Genomic DNA, 21,779 nt, shown 5'->3' with positions numbered 1-21,779 from the left:
AGCACTCACCACCACGTATGCCATGAAACCAAATGCTAGTTTCCAAGTTTAAAAAGTTCAGGTTACTAAGAAAGCCTGCATTTTTGTTTCCTCTACTTGTTCCCATACCAAATCCAATAAATTATTTCATCACAATGACACTGAAATTTTTCACCAAAGAGCAGGAAGACAACATAATTTACCCAGTAAATTTACCTTCTGCAATTGCAGAAGGTTAGTCACACATTACTACATCAGCAAGTCTCTGCTCCTGATTCACACACGCTCACTGTAAAGTTCTGGTAATTACAGAAATACTCTGCTGGGATTGTTCACACTGAGCACTAAGTCATCCTCAAACGATTTAAGAGATATTCATATTCGGAAAGAGTTGTTCAAAAACCCCATAATGATACAACAGGCAAAACCTAGAAGTAAAAATAACCTCTTGGGGTAGCAGGTAGTACTTCTTAAATAAATTACTTTCATATCCCATCTTGTCTTCAACAGAAGCCAAAAAGTTAAAACCTAGACACAAGCAGCAAGCCTTCCAGAAGTCAATAAATTAGTTTGGAGAAATGATTGATAGGCTGCAATTTAGATGTCCTTCCTTAGAATCCCTTCCTTGAGGAACCCTGTCATCTAATTCACAGGGATCGCAATCTAAGGCCTTGCATGTCAGCCAAATCCTCATTTTTAAAGATAATGGGATAACAGAATCACTGAGGTTGGAAGGGACCTATTGAGACTCCCTGGTCCAGCCTCCCTGCTCAAGCAGGGTCAGCAAAAGCAGACTGCCCCGGAGGACCATGTCATGATGGCAACCTAGCCTGTTTTATTCAGCTATCAGAGACTGTTGTACTATTCTCAGCTTCTAATAGTGAATAACAGCATGACTGTTCAGATGCAGAGTCCTTAAACCTGAACCAAGAAGCCATCAAAATACAAGAAATCACCAAACTCCACCTTTACCCCTCCATATTGCAAAAAGGGGTTATTTGATTATTTGATTATTTGATTCACCTCAAATAATTTTTTAAAGAACTTATCAGCAGATCAGATCACAGGACAATGTGACAGGATTTTGCTCAGCTACTGCATCTGTGACTAAACTATTATACTTCAAAACCACTAATACCTTGTTCAGGTGTTTCCTCTTCTTGTCTCATTCCCCATCCAGACTGTGGGCTTGATGAATTGCGTCCCCTTCTCGAATAATAATTCTGCACATCAGCAGGTAAAGTCTTCCTCACAGCCCAGCTGGATGCAGATGTCCACCCAGACCTGTCAGCAGGTGTATCGAACGAATACTCTTGTTCATTCTTTCGCCTGCATGACTGTTGTTCTGAGAACCTTGAAGCTTCATTTGCAGAACAATCTGAGTTCCCTGAGAGAGGTTTTCTGTTTTGCCAGTGACCTTCACTCTGGTCTCCACACATGAAACCACTTCGGCCACGGCCACCTCGGCCACGCTGACCCCTCCCTCGATTCGGAATCCAACCCAAACCAAAGTTTTTATTCCAAGGCTGTCCTGCATTATCATGCCTGCCCTCTTCCCAATGTGGTTTCTCTCTCTCTCTGTTCCTGACTTCAGGAACAGAGTTTATCCTCTCCATTACCCAGTCTGGACAATCATTCCTCTGCTTATCTGAAGAACACTGATCATCGCTGCTTTTTTCTGTATTATTGTCCTTCTCTTTTTTAAGATTTTCATTCTGTTTCTCTTGATCACTTCTCCTGTGTCGTTCATTTCCTCTGGGACTTCTCCAGCTGTCATTTGCCCATCTCTCTTTCCATCGAGGTGAATGACTTTCCCTCTCATTTCTAGTGAATGAAGAACCTTTATTTCTAGTCCTAGATCGTGATCTTGATCTAGAGCGTGACTGTGACCTAGACCACCTCCTGTTTCTTCTTTCTCTGTCACGATCTCTTCTTTGATTATCTCTATCACTGCTTCGAGACCTAGATTTTCGCCTTGGAGATGAATCCTTAGTTCGTGATCGAGAAGATGATCTCCTGCTTTCCCTGACAGCTTCCCTTTTGGGAGATCGAGATGGTGTTTTTTTCTCATCTCTGAGTGTGTCCCTCTTTGGAGAACAAGATAAGGATCTTCTTCCCTCCTTCACAATTACCTTCTTGGGTGATCGTGAGCTCCTGTCTCCAGTTGTCTCCCTTTTAGGGGATGGTGATTGAGATTTCCTGCCCTCTCTCCCAGAAGGAGACCAAGTTGTCGATGGAGAGTGAAATCTAGATCTTCTAGTTCGAGCCTTTTTCTCTTTTTTGAGCTCTGGCTGGAACTCTCTTGCTTGAGGAACAGTTTCATCTTTTTCATCAGAAGCAGATACAGAGTTTCCCATGTCACACTGTAAGGAGTTCACTTCTCCTTGCACTGTACTTTCAGGTGGTAGCAACTGCTCAATCTTAGGTTCATTCTGGTCACTGCAAAATGAGTCACAGTCCATTGGTATCATTTCATTGTTATCTTCACCAAAATGTTTATGTTCAGCATTTACTGGGGGTGACTCTGAAGTTCCACCCTCTTCACTTTCTGAAATGTTCTCTTTTAAGGGCTGTTCTGATGTACTGTCCATAGAAATACTGTGTATTAATGCATCTGGTTCTTCATCTTGAACAGGTTTCATATTTGCACAGTCTACTGCTGTTTTTAGTTCAGTCTCAGAATTATCTGTTTCCATGGCTTCAGGATGCTCAGGCAATTCCCTTCTGGGGCTCTCCAATGGCTGATCTTTTCCCAGAGGTTCCAAATGTTCCAACAATTCATTTTCTGGACTAGCTATGGGTTGATCTACTTTTGTCAAAGTTTCTATGTTCTCCATTAATTCTTTTGGAGGGCTACATGATGTCTGATCTACTTTTTCAGAAGTTGTATGGTCACATACATCATCTTTGGGACTAGCGACTGTTTCCAGTTGTTCAAGAGTATTTTCACAATTGTCCTGACTGGCAAGATCTGCATTTTTTTCAGTAACATCTTTTACTTTAAATTCCTGACTTTCACTTCCTAAAGTTAGTATTGGGGGTTCTTGACGAGAAAAACTAACATCTGCATTGCCTGAAGTGTCTTCATCTCTGTCACATTCTCCTATAGTTTCCTCAATTTCTGCATGCTCACTACAGCTTTCCAATCCATTAGCAGATTCTGTTTCTACATTATTCTTCTGTGGGAGGCCTGCATCATTGCTTTCATTATCTGACTGGTGGTCTTTATCTAAAGTTAAGACTGCTTCAGGCTCAGCAATGTCATCATCTTCCACTGAGCCACAGGGTGATTTTTCAGAACGTGTAGAACTTCTCAGTTTCTTTTTAACTGCAGGTGTTTGTTGTTTAACTCCTCTTTTAGACTTGCGTTTTGGAGGAGCATTCTCTGCTTCTGAATGAGTTTTATTCAGAGATGGGTTATTGCTTTCAGGGGCACTGCAAGCAGAACTGCTTGATCGAGGGGAGCTGCGAGACTGAGTCAGAGCCTCGTTTTTGCTGTTTCGTGCAGACCTTCTTGTAGGAGTAGTAGCAACTGATTTCCTCCTACTTCCTCTAGTACCAGATGAACCAGAAGCTTCCTTTTTCTCTTCTCCTTCTTGAGTACATGCAACAGCATATCCTTTGCCTAAAGATTCTAATAAAAACAGAAGACATTAAGATTTGATAATAACCATTTATCTGAACATATTTAAGAACATAAAAGGGCCTTCTGCGGCATAACAGATATCCTCAAATAATACAATTTAAGATTTAGTATGTAATATTGCCTCAGCTTTTTTTCTTTTTTAAATGAAAACTGGTTGTTTTAAAGAACAGAAACAAGGTAAAGTGACACATCAGACATATGAACACACAGTTTAGAAGCAGTGCTGGCATGGCTACATGGACAGTGATAGCATGCACAATGAAACTGTTTTTTGTTATTTTGAAATGGCTGCTCAAAGCTCAAAGCTTCAGCTGTTAGAAAAGTAATGAATTAACCATACAGCAGTGTTAGCATGTATCAGTTCCTGTCACACTATAACACAGGCTTGTTTATAGTGAAGTGCAGTACTAGAGAAAGGGACATTTTCCAGTGGCCATCAGTGGATGATCACATGCACAGCAGTTGATCAGACACAGCAATGACAGTGCACACCTGTTCACCAGTTATAGGGCAAATTGAACTTAAACTCTGCCACAAGATACCTGAGGTGCCAGCAGCACCTACAGTGTGCAGCCTACAGTGCATCAAAACAAGGAATGACTAAGGCACACCTAGCAAGCAGCTCAGCTCTTGTGTTGATACCGCACTAATTTATTTTATGCCATCTACCATTCAACAAAAGTCTTGGTAGGGAAGCTAAGGGTTATATTCACTGCACAGGGAAGACTGCACTGTCAGCTATGAAAGCTTCTGGTGGACAGCTCAGGAATTAAAGATTAATGATAATTAAGTAAATATACTTGAATGTAATACCTCAGAACTAAATTAATTTCTGGGGATGTCTGTTCATTTGTTTCATACTTTGTGTAGATTTCAGGAAGCATCAAGGATGTGGTGTTAAAATGAATTCTTTCACAGCTTCAATTTCATACACGAACAGTGCAAACTAAGAAAGATTAATTGCTATGGATTTTGCAATAAATCTCTCACATCACAAACATGTGATTTTAACTCTGTACATTATTTCCCATGCTTTTGCTACAGTAAAATATTTGGCTAATGTATTCACAAACATATTTTAGAAAAGTAAGATTGGAATAAGAAAACTAAGTAACTGCAAAAAAGCCTCTTTCTACCACTTACTACTTTATCAGCAGAACAAAAAAACCTATCACTGTATTAAATGCAAACGATAATCTCAAGAGAATGAATTTCATAACCATCTTGCTAGCTTTTAAAAGAGCACAGGACTACAATCACATCTTCTGACCTTCCTTGCAAACACACAATAATTTGCCCGTTAAAAAAAAATGTACTGGTTCTGGATTTTGCATGTCCAACGATCAAATAATCACTTGAGAAAATGAAAACCAACATCAACTGTATAGAAGGTACCATGTATTTAAAAGAAAATAACATGATGGTAAAGAACTTCCAGAGGAATTTCAGGTGACTGACACTATTTCAGGTATCTACTATAACAGTCTCACCAATCATTTTGTTACGGAAGTGACTTTACAGTGGTTAAGCAGCACTTACTCAGCAACAGGTGGCTGTCTCAGACTAAATATGTCTTCAATAGCCTTTCCTGGCTATTACAATAGTCAGGAAATCAAGTCAGATGTTATATGATATTTCAAATTTTAATATCTGTGATAATTGTCTTCAAGGGAGAAGAAATCATCTTGCAATAATAAAGAAAATCCCAGCAGAACACAAGTGGAATGTGGGAATTTGGACAGAATTAAAAGGTGAGCTATTTTTCTAGTTCATTCAAAATCTACATGTGAAGCACAAACCCTTTTTTAGCATGCCCTACTACTTGTAAAATTTTAACAGAAAACCTTCAGAAGCTTTGGACTTGGACCAAATAAAAGGCATTTTAGCTCACTGACTCTTTATTGAAAAATATTTTAATCACACAAAAACTTCATAATGCCAGCATAAATCCTAGTGGTATTTGTAGATTCACTAAAGCATTTTCAGGTCAAGTTAGTAAAACAGCCTATTTAATGGTAACAGACTACTAAAACTGCAGCACCTACAGGGATGATTCAGAACTACAGTTATATGGTCATCATTGATATTTGTATGCCTCCTTGTAACCCTGGAAGCCAGTGTCAGCTGTTACTCTGATGCAAAACTACACTTTAGGTGAGACCAAAAGTTGAGAGAAGCATAAAAAGAAAATAAAAAATGCTTATGCACTGTGTTTCAGGCACAATTTAGTAAGAAATGAAAGAGCCAATTTGCGTCTTTTTAGAAATGCATTTATTTTCTTCATTCTCCTTTTCCCCACCTTTTTAAAAAGTCTGTGTCCTTTTATATATATATATTTTTTTTTTTTTTGCTGTGCATCTCTAACAATATAATATCCAGAATAGGTTTCTCTTTATCTTTGACTTTATCTTTTCTTATGTATGTCGTCCTTTTACTCAGATGTTATATAAAAACTAAATGGGCTAGGAACACTCACTCAATGTGAATAAATGTGACTAAAATCCTCAAGGGACATCTTCATATCCACCATCCCCTTGTTTTACTAGGAAATATTAAGACTCTTACTTCCTGCATGCTCCTTATCAATAGAACATATTTAAATAAAATGTGAAGATGATTTAAAACTCTGAATCTTAAAACACTGTAGTATGTTGGCACTAATCTTAAAATTCAATCTTTGTCCACAGTACAAGTATCAAAATTCTAATCAAGACAACTGACAAGATTCTTTTCTTAACATAATTTTTAATGCTTCTAGTGCATCCTTAACAAAAAAGCTTGACAATAGAAGTGGCAAAGTAGACAGGGAATTCAAGAGGTACAAGCTAACAAGTATATTTCTAGAAGCAAAATGGTTAAGGCTCAGTTACATTGCACTGCCAAACATCAAAGACCTGAGGAAGCAACCTATCGATTTTTCACTGGGAAATGTGGAGGTGAAATACATACCTTTAAAAAGAATAAAGAATACGAATGCAACTTTTTCATGATCCTTCTACTACTTAATTCCTTCCAGCAATTTATTTCTACACAATTTTCATAAGCCAGGAGACCCAAATCTGTTCTCTTTGCCTACTAGACAAGTGAAAGTGGTGTGATTCCCAATTCAAAGAAGGTATTAACTCAAGCCTTATAAAATAGGACTCCTTTGTTTCCACTTCTTTGAACTTGTGCAGCTTTTTGGAAGCAAAACTACATTCTTGCTGAGTATGGCGAGAGAGGCTGTTAAAGTAACTGGAGGAAGACAGTTCCTTCCATGTCTTGTCTTCTGCTGCTTTCATGACAGACCATGGAGCTCCAGTTCTTTTGCAAGGTTTTGCCCTGTAGAGTTTCTAAGCAAACTGAAAGAGATTCATACACTTCACTGCTTCATGTTCTTCTCTGCTAGAAAGGTTTGTTCCTCACACTGCACAGTATGCCTCTGAAATATGCCATTCATGATGCATCAAAATAAGACTTATCCTCGAACAATAGGAAATGAAGAAAGAAGATCATGAATGGAAGAAATGTTGCAATTAGAAATTGAATTAAGTTACATAAATACACATTAATTTAATCTTCAAAAGAATAAGTTATACCAGCTTTGGGGTGGATAATTCATATTCTGTATTCCAATTTCAGAAATTACGTAGCTGACTTTGAAATAGTACCAAAGTGCATCGAAACAGTTTTTTTTCCTCATTAAGTGTAACTAACTCTGTTTGATTTCTGATAATCATATTTTAACAATACTCCACATGAGCTATAAAGAAAACTTACAAAAAAAAAGTTTACCAAAGTTTTCCAAAGGCCTGATATTTGTTGGAAGAACTCTTCCAGCCACTGCAGAAGAAGTGAGAAGAAAGGTCTCAGCTTCAGCTCCGTAAGATATTAAAGGAACACTGCAAAGTAAAAGCAAAAGCAGTAACATTAGTTGTTTTAGCTGTTTGCAGCAAGTCTTGGAAACAATGCACAAAACCAAAACAACATTAGGCAACTACAATCCTTTCAACTTCAACAGAGCTGGACAGAAACACAAAGCTGACAGTGAACAAAATTTTCCTTGTCATATTTAATTTCAGATTAATTTTACTGCCTAATCTATTAAAACTGTTAGAACAAGATATGTTATGTTAAAGCAATGTACATCTGGCTTTCTTTAAAGTCAAATATAGAACAGTAATAGCCCAGTCCAAAGTAGTAGGTTATAGCATTGGAAATAAGGGTCTGAGTGTTGATTTAGAACTTCAGTAGAACAACAACCTTTTCTGCAGAAAAATGAGAAATAGTCTACATGAGAATTTAGAAAATACTCCTTTTATTTTTTTCTTCATACAAACAAAAAATATATATATTTATTCAGACTCCCTCAGAAAACCTTGGGCAAAAACAGAGTTTAGTTAGAGATACAATTTTTGCATTATCGCTGAGTTGGAATGAAACTTCTCCTAACAAAATGCACATGAAATGGATTTATTATTTTAATCCTAGATGCAATTTTTTATTATAATTTTAAAATTCTTCACTTGCAATTTTAACTTAATCTTTTTTTTTTGTATCAAAAAGAGCAAAGAGATATGAAATGAAATTAAGATCATAGAACTAATTTCTTATTGTGTTATTTTAAAATCAGTTCTTTTTATGGTTCTGCTTTATACTCACAAAAATATCCTTAGGGCATGCTTTAACACACATCTGCTCTCTGACAAAAAAATCCATAGAATTATTTTATGTTCTCTGTTTCACTTGATACAACTCCTGTTAGCTCTTTTTAGATGCAAACAGGATTTTTTTATAAATGGTTGCAGAAAAAGTGATAGAACCAAGCCATGAAAATAGGGTAGTGTGGGGAATCAGAATCAGACTGATGTTAAAGCAAGCATAGTCTGATATCTAGAGACAAAAATAATTTTAAAAGCTCATTGAATATTACCTTCCAAATAGAAAATACATTCAAACTCACACTTCTGTGAAAAGGTGACATATTAAGACGCACAAGTCAGTGGAGTTACTATGCTTGTCACAAGTACCAGAAAAGTAAGACATGCAGAAAAGAATCTATTGACATAAAAACGCCAAGCAGCAAATACACAAAAAATGAACAAGTTAAATGCAAACACTATGTAGTCTCATGAAAATTATATTCTATCTAAAGACCAATTTGAATGAATCAAACTCCGAACTGGAAGTATGAAGTATGAATCCAAAACACAGACCTTTCAACTCTAGCAATCAGAGATGAACAGGACAATTCCAGTTCTTGTCTCTTCTGTCTGATCCCTGAATTGACTTCTGTGAATTCTGTACTGAAAGACAAATTTCATACAAGAAGTTATAAAAAGTAACTTTGTACTATGATAATTTTGCATTCCAGTAACTGCTCCTACCAAGGACTCTAGTTTAACTGTATTAGAACTTTCAACAGTCATGATTAAACTATGCATTGATTATTGCTTAGAGGAAAAACATAGTCTCAGCAAACATAAAAGAAGTCCTAAATAAATAAAGCAGATGGAATAGAAAACAGGAGATAAAATGTGTCTGCTGGAGAGTTGAAGGATGGAGAAACTTCACATCCTTGACAAATAAATTCTGTTGTATGCATGGCAAAAAGTTCATTTTTAGAGACTGTCAAAAACATACAGACATAGTACTTATTTTTTTTTAATTAGGCCATATAATCCTAATAATTATTTTAGACTGTTCTTTTTCTTCCATCTATTCAATGAACAATTTATTTATACATCCATTCTTAAGTATTAGACTTAATTAAGTATTTTGCTTAACACAAAATTGCTTCATGGATGTTTAAAGTATTCCTCTTGGAATCAAAGAACAACAACAAAGATTGTTTCTGATACAAACCAGGGTATTTACCATTAACTTTCTTGGTAACTGCTGTTGTAGTAACAGGGCTAAGCCTTTCCTATCCAAGGCTTCAATTCAGCAAAGAATTAAAAATGAACTAAATGTAAAACTCTTGTTAAATCAATGAGATTAAAATACTCAAGTGTGTGCTTCTCATGCTGAACACATGACAGAAATTGGGGTGTGCCCTTAACAGTACTCATATTAAAATGTTTGTGTTTATCCTTTAACTGCTCTTCATCAATGAATAAATATTCTGCCAATCTTCAAAATATTTCAAGGAAGTATATATACAGGTAAGAGCAGAAGGAACTTCAGAATCTACAATACAGTTACCCATCAATTTATATGAAGCACTAGTACACACTAACCAGTCATTTCTACAGCTAAAAAAGGATTCTTCACTGCTATCACCAGCCAGAAGTGTGCTGAAGAAATTAGTTCTGATGCGCTCATTCCAGCAGGTCTGTCTTCTGGGCTACACAAAAAATAAATTATGAATTAAAGACACCCAAAATAAAATAATTAACACTAAATACATGAAGATGCATTGAAATTAAATTAGGTCAGCAAGACTTTAGTTCATAAAAAGCAGACACCATAATAGCTCCATAGGTATATGTAGATATTTGCAGTTACAGTGAACAAATTTTCTCTATTCAGTGTCTAAGTTTTCAACAACTGATCTTTGCAGATAAACTTCATATTTTATATAAAGCAAAATCTTTAATACTTCACACAGACATTATGAATAAGTAAGCCTGATCTTCACTATTGCACAATTCTGCTACCTAATGCATCACAGTAAATACAGTTCAAGCACTTTCACACCCCTGCACAGCAATTCACCAAATGTTTTGTTTTAAGTAACAAGAAAACCTAATGAGGGTAGCTGGGGTTCACCTTTGCCCTCAGGTAGGATTAGAGAATATGAAATTTGTCTGGTGTGTCTAGTTACTGGGCCCTACAGAGGCACAACACTCAGAACCCACTTTGTACTTCAAACGATACCACCACCAACACCACTTTATGCTGCTAACAAGGCCCAGCCATGCTCTGTGTGCTGGCCCATTGCCATTTGCAGGCATGCAGGGAGCTCTGCTGCTGGGCACTGCATTGCCTGCAGGGGAAAAAGCGAACTGCAACAACAAACCATCAATAGTCCTCCAGATACTCTTCCCACAATAATATATACCTACATTGATCCATTTTTGTCATAGCACCTAAAGGGCTCATACCACCTCAAATCTGACTAAAACTTTCCTGTTCATTCCCTAGTACTGGTATTTTAGAACAAGAGTTTAGAATACTCCCGTAATTTTAATTCAGAAAAATGAGAAATAAACTTTGCAGTGGGATGTACAAGAATACATGTCTCAATATGCAGTTATTATCTGTATGTTCCATCAAACTTTGGCACACAGAGCTGCTTCTGCGGGGAAAATGCCCTATTTTATCAGTGTACAAATTTTAAGTTTTGCCTAAAAACTGTTGGGTTTAAGTTTTATTCTAAGAATAATATAAATTTTTAATATTAACCTTTCTCCCTCCAATTAAAAGAAGTATCCAGATGTTCCACAATTATCCTTATGAAGTAGTTGCTAGCACATCATGGCTTTCTTTTAAACTTTGAACATTTCTTGCATAATTAAGTCCTGTGCTTCCTCCTGAAGGTTTTTAATGGTTCTACTTTTGTTTATGCGCCTTTTTTTTTTGCTACAGGTACTATTTGAGACATTAATGCTACTAAACACTTCACCAAATCAGTAAAACTAAAAATGAAAGCATTCCCCAGCCATGAAATCACATTAGTGGCTGATCTAAGCCATATCTTTCCAGTTCAAAACCCCCTTAATGCAGTGAAAGGTACTTGAAGTTTACAGGGCAACAGAACCCAAATTTCCAAATACCTGACTTAGAAGGGGCAAACTGGAGCTAACAATATCCCTGACAACTATGGTGTAATGAGCACCAAACAGAAGTTACAGTTCAGGCCATCAGCTGCTGAAAATATGCAGGATGTGCCCCATACTACATGAAACAAAGCAGTAGCCAGAACAGGGACTTGAACAAAGCTTTTCCTCCAAATATTCAAACTTCAAGTAAGACAGAATGATGGCAAATGATGGCATTTGCACTGCAGAATTAAATTTATCATGCATGTGCATTTACAGGTACAACTAACTATGAGTAAGAAAGCACTGATCAAAAACTTGTGTCTCAGAGACACAAAGTATTTTTGAAAGGAGGGATGGTAGAAACCAAATGAGAGCCTTTACAGCTCCTTATAAATCTGGCATCTGGTGATCCTGTGTTTATAGGCTAATATTTATGAATGAGAAACCTCGAAACAGAAACCCTTCTTGACAGAAATCTCACATTTAAAAAAAACCCAACCTGACGCAAACCATAATGTCTATGTCAGACCCACATAAGTTACTTAGTTGACTACGTCTATATATTTTATTGAAAATAATGAAAACCTTCATATAATGGAGCTTGGCTGACAGCTTGTACATAAAACCATCTTCCTTTGGATGAAAGGAGATGGATGAAAACAGGGTTCAGGATCTTATAACATAATAGCCTAATCTAAATGAAAATATTTACCACCACAAAACTAAATGTAATCTGAGAAAGAAGCTCATATAACCTGACACTATATTCTAATTACTTCAAGACACTATATTCTAATTACTTCAAGACAAAGAGACAAAATAAAAAAGTTTGAATCATACCAAAATTAACAAATAGAAGTTAACCCTAAAAATAAGCAGGAAGGTAGTCTTAAAAATGCTCTAATAAAAGAAAGCATTTACAATGTTTCCGTATCAGAACCAACCTTGTTTATCTTCACAGAGAAAGCTTTCTTGTTTTGTTTGTCATGCAAAATATTACCTGTGGAACAAGGAACAAAATTTTGATCTTAACTTTAGCATATTAGTTCTTGATTGTTCAACAAAATCATTAATGCAATGGGAAATTAACAAAATGTGTATTTTGTGTGCATTTACAATGTTTACATGCAAACTGAGTAAAATGAAAATGCACACACCTTCACAATAGCTTTTTAGATACCAAGCAGTTTTTACCTCTTCAGATAATTTCTTCATTTCCTAAGTTATGAATAGACTTATCAAACAACTTTTATTGAATAAGCCCCTCAGAACCACAACCCCAAAACACAGCTAAGTGTTGCTTGTGTTTGAACTCTCAAAAAAAAAAAACTTCTGTGAATAAAAGCTAGTCATTAGCTGTTCTCCATCTGCCTGATGCAGAAAATTACTTGAGGCTGAAACCACATCCATTTGAGTTGTGACTGAAATTGAAGAGGCAGTTTTCCGGTAATATAAAAACAGGAGTTTCATGTACAGCAATTCTGCTCTAGAAGTTCCACATTTCTACTACTTGGAATTTGAGTTTCATATACAATGTAAGCAATTTTAAAAAATTAAATTGGCTCATCAAGAAAAGATATTCTAGAATTCCTTAATAAAACACAGCAATTCTGGCAAATACCAACTTACTGTATTTTTTCTTCACAATTCTGCTTAATTTTATTGTTTCTGGCCCTCTGTCTGGACATACAGCTCTTCTGCAAGATCAAAAAAATACATTAAAAAAGCAGTTTGTAGGCACCCAAACAAAATCCTCTCCTATTTGAAGGTATTTTTATTTTGTGCACATAACCCAAGTTCTAACTGCTATTAAAACCTGAACTTGCATCATGAATATCATCTTTTGTATAGCAAAAGCCATAGTGCTTCTAATAGCTTAGATAGAAAAAAAAACAAATTACAAAAGTTAATATCCTGTATTAAATCAGAATGCTCTGTTTTGTTTGATTTCAACATTTGATGGCAACATGTGAAAGATGTTATAACCTGCTTCCTTTTAAGAATCAGTCAGTGTTGATTCAGAATGGTGAATCTTACTTTCTTATGAGTTAAAAAAGGTAATTTACCTCCAGTTATCTTTGCTGTAATGAAGTCTGCTTCACATCAAACTTCAAGAACTCTGTATTTTTCATACATTCCATTAAACACTGACTTTAGATAAGCACTATTTAGCAAAATTCATCTGTAAAATCCTGAGTTTCCCCTTATACAACGCAGCAAATGTTACAAGATAAAGTTAACCAAAACAGAAACATTATTTCCATATAACAACAGACATGTTCCCTCTCCAGCTTATTAGAATAAAATCAGTTCTGGACTACAACTATGTTTTACAGAAGAGGAACATCACCAGTGCTTATGATAACATGCAAGAAAAGTGGATGTTTGTTTAGAGAAACAAAGAAAAACATTTATATTGTTAGAATTTGATGTAGCCATACTTCAAATGAATGTAAAATTTGTCAGAATTACTTGAAAAATGCAACTTTCACAGAGCTCAATGCAAGAAATACATTGCCCTTTACTTCTTCCTTGCTATTTTAACTATTTAAGTGGGAATCACAGCAATGATAAAAGTAAAATTAAACTACCACTTGTGAAAACTAACATATTTTAAAATAAAAATAATTTACAAAATTTTCAGGCTGTACATGTTAAATGAATTGATTTTATTTCTTTTCAGTATTCCAATTCAAATGCTTGAAATTACAAGGCTGACCAACCTCACAAAACTTCTCATCTTCACATGGCTGTAAGTTTCCTTACTGCAGGCACAGTTTTCCTCTTCTTCCTTCCTCCTTAGCTGTTTTGTAACCTGAACCTGTGTTGTAAAATAGAATCAATCCAATCTAGAATGTCATGACACTTGGGCTTTAAATTCATACAAAGTCTCTTTAGGTCTGTACAGAAATTAAACTCAAACAGAAGGACTAGAAAACACTTCAAATCTTACTTCTTTTGAAGTAGATATGACTTTGACTTAACAGTTTGGCTATTTTTTTTCATTTGTTTTTCATAAAATAGAAAAAACCTACACCTTGATATGCTCTTGACAATGCCCGAGATGCTTACTAAGTTCACAGGCTGAAAAAAGCCCTGAACATTCTGATAAATCTACTTGATAAACTAGTCTCCAGATCAGTATTTTTAAGAAGAATTCAGAACTGAAAAATATTCAGATTTTGGTTGAACAACGTTTAACATTAACTGATTCCTACTGCCTTTATGTATTTTTGTCTGGGAATTGGAGGCTGTGAACACAGAAGATTCACCTCAACTTAAAAAAAAAAAAAAGGCAACCTTGTAGGATTATTAGTATAGCAGCTGTTTACAAAACCTAGTTTAAAAAACACTTTGAGACCAATTACTATACTTCTATTCTTGGATATATCATGAATGCTCAAGGATATTAAAAAATAGCAACAGAAGCTTTGTGGTTATTATTACTATGGTAAATACTTGCTCTGAAAAAATAATTCCTTGCTTCAAATATGTAATAGAAACAGTAATTACTTTGTTAGGAAAGCTTATTTAACACAACACATTTCATTTTACATGAATAAAAGGCAGCAGCATAACTTGGACGTTCCTACAAGGGAAGTTATTTAAGAAAATAAGTCTGGAACATACCTTTATCTGCTTATCCAATGCATCCAGTCTGCACACTGCTTGAAATGGTCTGCGATCAATAGGACATGAAGCCTGTGTCTGAAAAATTATTTTTCTTATTACAAACTTGGTAATAAGCTAAGAGAAGCCCTAATTTTCTAAAGTTTTATTCACTATTATAGTAGCTTACAGAAGCACACAAAATCCCAACTTGTTCACAGTAAGAATGCATTTGGACACATTATCCATACACTCAGCATTTTGTTTTATACAAGCAGATTGCTCTTTCAGGAAAAATCTAAAGAAAACAAGAATATAACTCAGAAGTTGTGTTCAAAAAAGGAAAAGTATTTAATGCATTTTACATCAAGTTACCTTCATTTTCTGGTCTTTTAATTCATTTTAGGTAACTGATTTTATACCAATGCGTCCTGATTTTGGCTGGGATAAAGCTAATTTTTCTTAGTAGCCGGTACACTGCTTTGGATTCTGTGTAAGATTAATGTTGATAAGACACTGAAAAGCATAACAATATGCAAACATCCTCTACATTTCATATTGTACTAAAATTTTATTTCTTAATTCTATTTTCAACAGGAAGCGTGTTGCATTGTGTCTCCCCCAAAACATAAAACTGGTAATGCAAAAAGCAAACAGAGGTTATAATACATCTCTTTTGTTGCAGTCAGCAGACAACAGATTCCCACATGTAACACATCTAAAGTTTTACAAATCAATTTTCTAGAAAAGGGAACTGAAGGGTATTTTACCCTACTGTTTGATGGAAATAGCCATTTATTGCTTTCCCCCGATCACCTAAATGCTCTCTTATTGAGGCTGCACTACCTCAGATAAAACACACACAGAACAATAACACATTATTAACCATGGAAATGGGAAATTTCAACCAAAGCACCATATAAGTGGATCATGCAGTAAATCAGCTTTAAGAAAAATCCACATTGGATATTAGCTATTGCTGTGAGAGAACTCTTTATTCCTTTTAATTCCAGACATGTTTGCTGTGAGGGTGTGGTTCTTTGTTTGGTTTAGGGGTTTTGTCATCATTACACCCTCCACACCCACCTTAATTCCACTGGCCTTCCGAGGCTCAGTTCAACACTTGTGAAACAAAATATAAACCCAAAACACACACCCAGTCTCTAGCCCTAATTCATTCACTGAACAAGATCCAGTAGAGGAACTGCATGCCCTGAAGAGGCATATAATGTCTGCAATTTAGAGAGCTACAGGATGTCTATGCAAGCAAGATGCCATACTAGAATTACATAAGCAAGTAGGAAAAACCTGCATTTGAACTCTGCCCCAAAATCCAGTCGTGAACTTCATTCCTGTCTTTCCATCGGGCCTTCTAATTTTCCAGATTATTCTGGTCTTTTCACAATTTCAAGGAGTGCTCAACTTCTTTTTCACATACCAGCCCCCAAAACACGGAGCATTCAGGAAGTTTCTGAGCTTCTGAATTCAACTGAAGTAGATAGAACCAAGTAAGACTGATTTTAAAAAACCCCAAACCCATCAATCAAACAAAACAATCCCCCGGGGGTAGTTTCAGGAACAAGCTCTTGAACAAGAATGTAAGTTAAAGCCATCACCTACCCTTTGATGCTCTGGTATTTTGTTCTAACTAAAAACTTCCTGTTTTGGGGATACCATTGCTCTCTGCAGTGTTGTGGCCCCAGACAAGAAAAGCATATTGGGTAATTAAGCCAGTTCCCTAAGGACTCAGATCATGAAGACCGTTCTTGCCCTGTAGTCAAGGCACAGCTAACCCACAGTAACATAGTAGTGCAATGTTCCATCGGGATATTTCATAGCATGCAATGCACTGTAGCTTCTGAATCCACTGCAAACATCAAGATACATACTTTCATTCTTAGATATACCAGATTGTAAAAGATAGGTAGGAGGAAGTTATTTTTCTTAGTAATTTTTATTCTTGTTTCAGGATCTACCTTAGCTGAAATGTTTACCCAATACAATCTCTTCCTATATTAAATTTACACATGAATGTCAAGTTATCTTCTCAAGTTTAAATCACTGAAAGTTACGTTTATTCACTGTAATAAAGTATCATAGAATACTAAGTGTTACTAGCAGCAATCCAAATAACAACTGGTTTTGCTCCACTAGAAAGATGTTCAATGCTCAGATCTTCTGAACAAATGTTTAACAACTAAATACAGTTTTACACAGCGGTAAAAAAGGGAGGAAAACATTCTGGAAGAGTCAAAAACTACCATTAGGTTCCAATATGTTCAGAAACAGCAGATGCTCTTTCCACTCCTACTCTGTTGCTTTTTGTAGCCTTAGCATTTTTTGTAATGCTGACAACATTATCACAAGAGAAATTCCAGTAGATTCAGGACATTTAGTTGCACACCCCCAGTCCCCAGGTGGAGTACAGTTGTTGGGTACCCCGAGGGAAACTAGAGATTATTTCTGTCTAAACATGCATCAGCTCTCACCTGTCTGCTAACAAATAAAATCAAACCTTTAAAATATTGGAAAAAATTTAAGAAAAACCCCAAAGTTCTTCCTCTGTCCCTTTTCCCAACAGCAAGACAGGATTTATACTGCTACAGAAAGGAATAAAGGTAAAAAAAGTCAACATTCACTACAAGAAGCAATTATGAGGAGTGGTGACCTTTAACTCATCTCTCATGTTTTTTGAGAACATGGTTCAGGTAACAAAGGTGTTGAGCCTTCTTTCATCAAAGGCAGGTTAGCAATTCCACTCTTCTGAGGTTTCCGTTCAGGGAGCATTGTAAGAAATAGTGAATGTACACTGTACTTTTTGATAAAGAATGTTTAAAACAAGAAAGAAGATGCTGAGATGGAACAAGTCCGAGGAGCAGCTACCACTTTTACTGTGCACAAGGGAGAAGGTTTGTGAAATGTATCACAATCTTAGAAGAACCACAGATTTTTACAATATCTTTCTTTACTATAGCTTTAAAAATCAAAACATGTAGTACTTAATGTAATCATCAATACCATTAGAACCTCAGTGCTGGTATTAGTGGCCTGCTTGCTTTGCTTCCAAACAGTTATTTCCTTGGAAAAGCACACACTAGTAGCTCAGCACACTTCAAAATGTCTTTGAATGTTTTATTCTCCACATGAAACTATTGAGAGTTTTCCTGTTAAACCTGATAACTCCACAGTAATTCATTCTTTCACCCATCCTGTGATATCTGAAGAATTCACTTCATAAAATACATAAGCATTCACAAAAATCTGCAAGCCCTAGAAAGTTATCCACAAGCAATATGTTTGGTTTTCAGATTAAAAAAAAAAAAGTATTTTATTTGTTTTTTATGACCCTCTAGAAAAATCTTACTTTAGCTCTACAGGCATAACTTAATTTCTATATTCCTGTAACTGCTAGAGCAACACAGAACTGTGGTGTCTAAACTCAAGGAGCAATTGTCCCCTATTTTAACAGCGTCACTTTAAACAGCATTTGAACAAAGTGAGGTAAGCAGAAGGCTGAAGCAGTTATTATATTCCAGCTAGGAATTTTCAGAAAGCTATACAAACAGGTGCAAGCTAACCCCGAAACATATTTGGCTGATAAAATAACTTTGACAGATATCCCCATCTCATCAAGTTCCATGTTAATGAAGTTTCATAACAAGTAGTAACAAGATGCAAGTACAGAATTCAAGTTGCTGCAGTAAATCCCTCCCCCAATTTTTTTTCTTCAAGTGGCTCATAATAAAGTCTGTTCTCCAAATATTGCATTGAAAAGCTGATACAAAGAGAAACATTATCCTGCACTCTTAAATAATCTGTTAAACACAAATATTACCAGATTCTCCTAACTAAATTCAGACTTTAAGTGAGATTTAGACTGTTAAAGCAATGTCTGTATATTTCACTTCACCTTGTAATAACAGTACAGCAAAAAGCCCACAGTAACACCTCCAGCTTCAGTGAACAGGGAGACCATTACACCACATGTAGTGAGAAACACCCTCTCCACATTTTAATGAAAGAAGGAAGACATCAGAAAATGCGCTACTTTCTAGAAGCATGTAAAAACTTATAATTACTTTTTTTCAGTCTACTTTTAAAAAGCAAGTACATTTTAAAGTTTTATAGTTATACTTTAAGAAAGCACTATTTCTGACAAGTCTTTTTTGGAAGGAAAAAATCACTGATAGTAATGCTATAGAGTACAAAAGAACAGATTACAGTTTTAAGAGCTAATCGGTAGACTACTTAGTTACAAATCCAAACAACTCTCTTCTCTCTACCTACATGACACAGCTGGCTAGTTCTTAAGTTCCAATTCAAAATTGCCATATAGTGTTGACAAATTAAGTTTGATTGTATTGACACTATTGGAAGAACTGGAGTAAAATGAAAACCACTCAGACTTTTGCACTGCAATTCAACAGCATTAACATTCATAAGTTGCTACACAAATATTCTTGAAAAATCACCAAATGGATGAGGTTGGAAGAGATCTCTGGAAATCATCTTGCCCAGCCCCCCTGCTTAAGCAGGGAAATAGTCAAGAACAACTGTATACTACAAAGCAAACATGTAATTTGCAAAAAGGTATCTAAAATACACACTTTCCAAAACAATTTGATTAATACAGTTTTTCTGAACATCAGTTCTCAGATGAACTGTCTACGTATACACTTTGGGTATACTTGAACAGTAAGGTTTTTTCCACTGTCATTTTTGGAGTTTTAGGCTGTGTTTCTTTGAACACAATCCACATTTCGTTCATTAGTGTCATCTTAAATCTTGCCCACAGTGCTCTGTACTGCAGGTCACTGTGGAGATTGTTGCCACTTAAGCTGATTCTTTCCTATATCCTTCAGAAAAAAAGAATCCAGATCAGAAAGCATTAAGAATCCCATTAAGAATCCCAGTTATCATACAGGTAACTCTCCTTAACCTCAGAAGCATATACATGTGCAGTAGTATACTCCACATACTCAATGATCCAAACTTTGTATGAGCACAAAGACAATGACTACTCTAAGAACTGAACATCAAAATCTATGAATAAAACACCTAAGAACATCCACTAGAAATATACAGCAAGACAGTTCTTTGTGCCAACTGCTTAGTTTTGTTTAGTCAATCACAGATCCTGTACACGGCCTACCTGACTATGCCCCAATGCTTTGGAGAATTTATGACTGTACATACTCCACTTTCAAATTCTCCAGATGGGGAAAAAATAATGTGGGAAACCAAGACCAGAGCATGAGATAAATAAGCTTGATAGGTGAGGGTCACTGAAATCAATGTCTGTTACACAAACATTGTAATAGTGCAGACAACACACTGAATCTTTTCTTCAACTCTCATCTCTCATGACAGCTCATAAGAGGAATTAATAGAAGAACAGAGATAGAAATCTCCGGTACATTTCTTAGCACTCTGAAGAATAGAAAGGAAGTTAAAAAGCCTACAGTAAAATAAATATTTATTTTTTCTAAGACTGTTTTCTTTGAATAGAATAGAAAAACAAAGTTAAAGATTTTTCTCTAATGCATACAGGCAAGACACCACAGCTGCTAAAGCAGCTGCTAAAGCAGTTGTCTTAGCTGAGGTGGTGTTAACTACTTTGTGCATGTTTGCTACAGATGCCTAGTTACCTTTTCTTTGTATCAGTTTCACTTAAATCCTTTCAGAACCAATAATTATAAATGAAAACATGTGCTTACCAATGAAAACACAAAATACAAGTTTATCAGAAAAAAAATTAGTTTTGACCCAAGTAGTTTTAATATACTAATAGTATTACAGATTACAGAAACACGTAAATGTAATTGCTTCCTTTGGTGTAACACGACATTACTGGTGGTGTTTAAATACTCTAGATAGGGGATTTTTGTTGCTGGCTACACCCTCCCCCTTTTATTATGTGGCCAGAGTAATGTTACCACATATATGCTCTTTACACTGAAAGCAACCCTTTGCTTACACTGTCCAACATTCCCACTGAAGGGTGTGTCCAGTAACCTCAGCTCCTGATTTAGCACCTTCTACTTTTAATGATCTTCCAGCACAGCCTCACTGAAATACAAAGCCTCAAGCTTGAAAGTCTTCATTAGTAAATTATACCATATTGGTTTACAGAAGTTGTTGACAGCTGCGATAGGATGACAAACATTTATGTTAATCTTCATGTGCCTACTGAGAACGGCCCCCAGCAGTGACTGGGAGAGCACTAGTTAGCACGGTCAAAGGCACACAAGTTGACAGTCTAATAGTATAGAAGAGTTTAATAGTATAGGCAACTGATTCTGTCCATAGCAATGCTCTCAAATGCCACAATTAACACAACCAAAGAGAGCAGAACAATTCAAGGGACATATTAAAAAGTTACTCTGAAGATTAACTCCTTTGTGGGGATTCCTGGTCTGCCCCTCACTTTTTTTTTCTGCTTTAGACATCTTTCTTCAAAGGGAAAGAAAATACAGTACTGACTCAACTGTAAAGCTATTTAATTCTGAAACTAAATGTTCAGATTTAGCCAACAGGAAGTAATGTATTAGACCTGTTCCATGGCAAGTTTCCTACTCCTCTTTAGCCTTTGGAATAAGGGTGATTTTTATATATTGCTTTTAAGTGCTTTTTTTTAAATCTATATTCTCTCACTTCTTAAAAAGTAAGATGCTCAAATTGTAATGGCTGCTGCTTTCAGACAGAAGATCTGCTGGTACAGGACACTTTACTGCAGTTGCAATGTTGAAAATCTCCTGTAGATTGAAGAGGGAGCAGAACAGTAAAACTCTTATATTTTG

At 35.8% G+C, this 21,779-nt stretch overlaps 1 protein-coding gene across 7 annotated transcripts in view; it reads right to left on the bottom strand.

Annotated features, from left to right (window-relative positions):
• Positions 1 to 21,779, bottom strand: part of SCAF11 (SR-related CTD associated factor 11) — a 49,192-nt gene that overhangs the window by 6,912 nt on the left and 20,501 nt on the right. For all 7 annotated transcript variants that reach the window (XR_008430928.1, XM_053942702.1, XM_053942698.1 and 4 more), the window contains 8 exons: positions 15,001 to 15,078; positions 14,094 to 14,191; positions 13,000 to 13,067; positions 12,315 to 12,370; positions 9,844 to 9,950; positions 8,821 to 8,910; positions 7,400 to 7,506; positions 1,118 to 3,613 (listed from right to left, as the gene is read on the bottom strand). Coding sequence is in view for 6 of the 7 variants with exons in the window: in XM_053942702.1 (XP_053798677.1) it covers positions 1,118 to 3,613; positions 7,400 to 7,506; positions 8,821 to 8,910; positions 9,844 to 9,950; positions 12,315 to 12,370; positions 13,000 to 13,067; positions 14,094 to 14,191; positions 15,001 to 15,078 (3,100 nt within the window). In the remaining variant the exon portion in view is untranslated. The remainder of the gene's footprint in view (positions 1 to 1,117; positions 3,614 to 7,399; positions 7,507 to 8,820; positions 8,911 to 9,843; positions 9,951 to 12,314; positions 12,371 to 12,999; positions 13,068 to 14,093; positions 14,192 to 15,000; positions 15,079 to 21,779) is intronic.

Source organism: Vidua chalybeata, chromosome 5 (genome assembly GCF_026979565.1).
Source record: "Vidua chalybeata isolate OUT-0048 chromosome 5, bVidCha1 merged haplotype, whole genome shotgun sequence".
Taxonomy (NCBI): domain Eukaryota; kingdom Metazoa; phylum Chordata; class Aves; order Passeriformes; family Viduidae; genus Vidua; species Vidua chalybeata.
The sequence above is the reverse complement of the archived record's forward strand: the minus strand, read 5'-3'. Positions and strand labels throughout refer to the sequence as shown.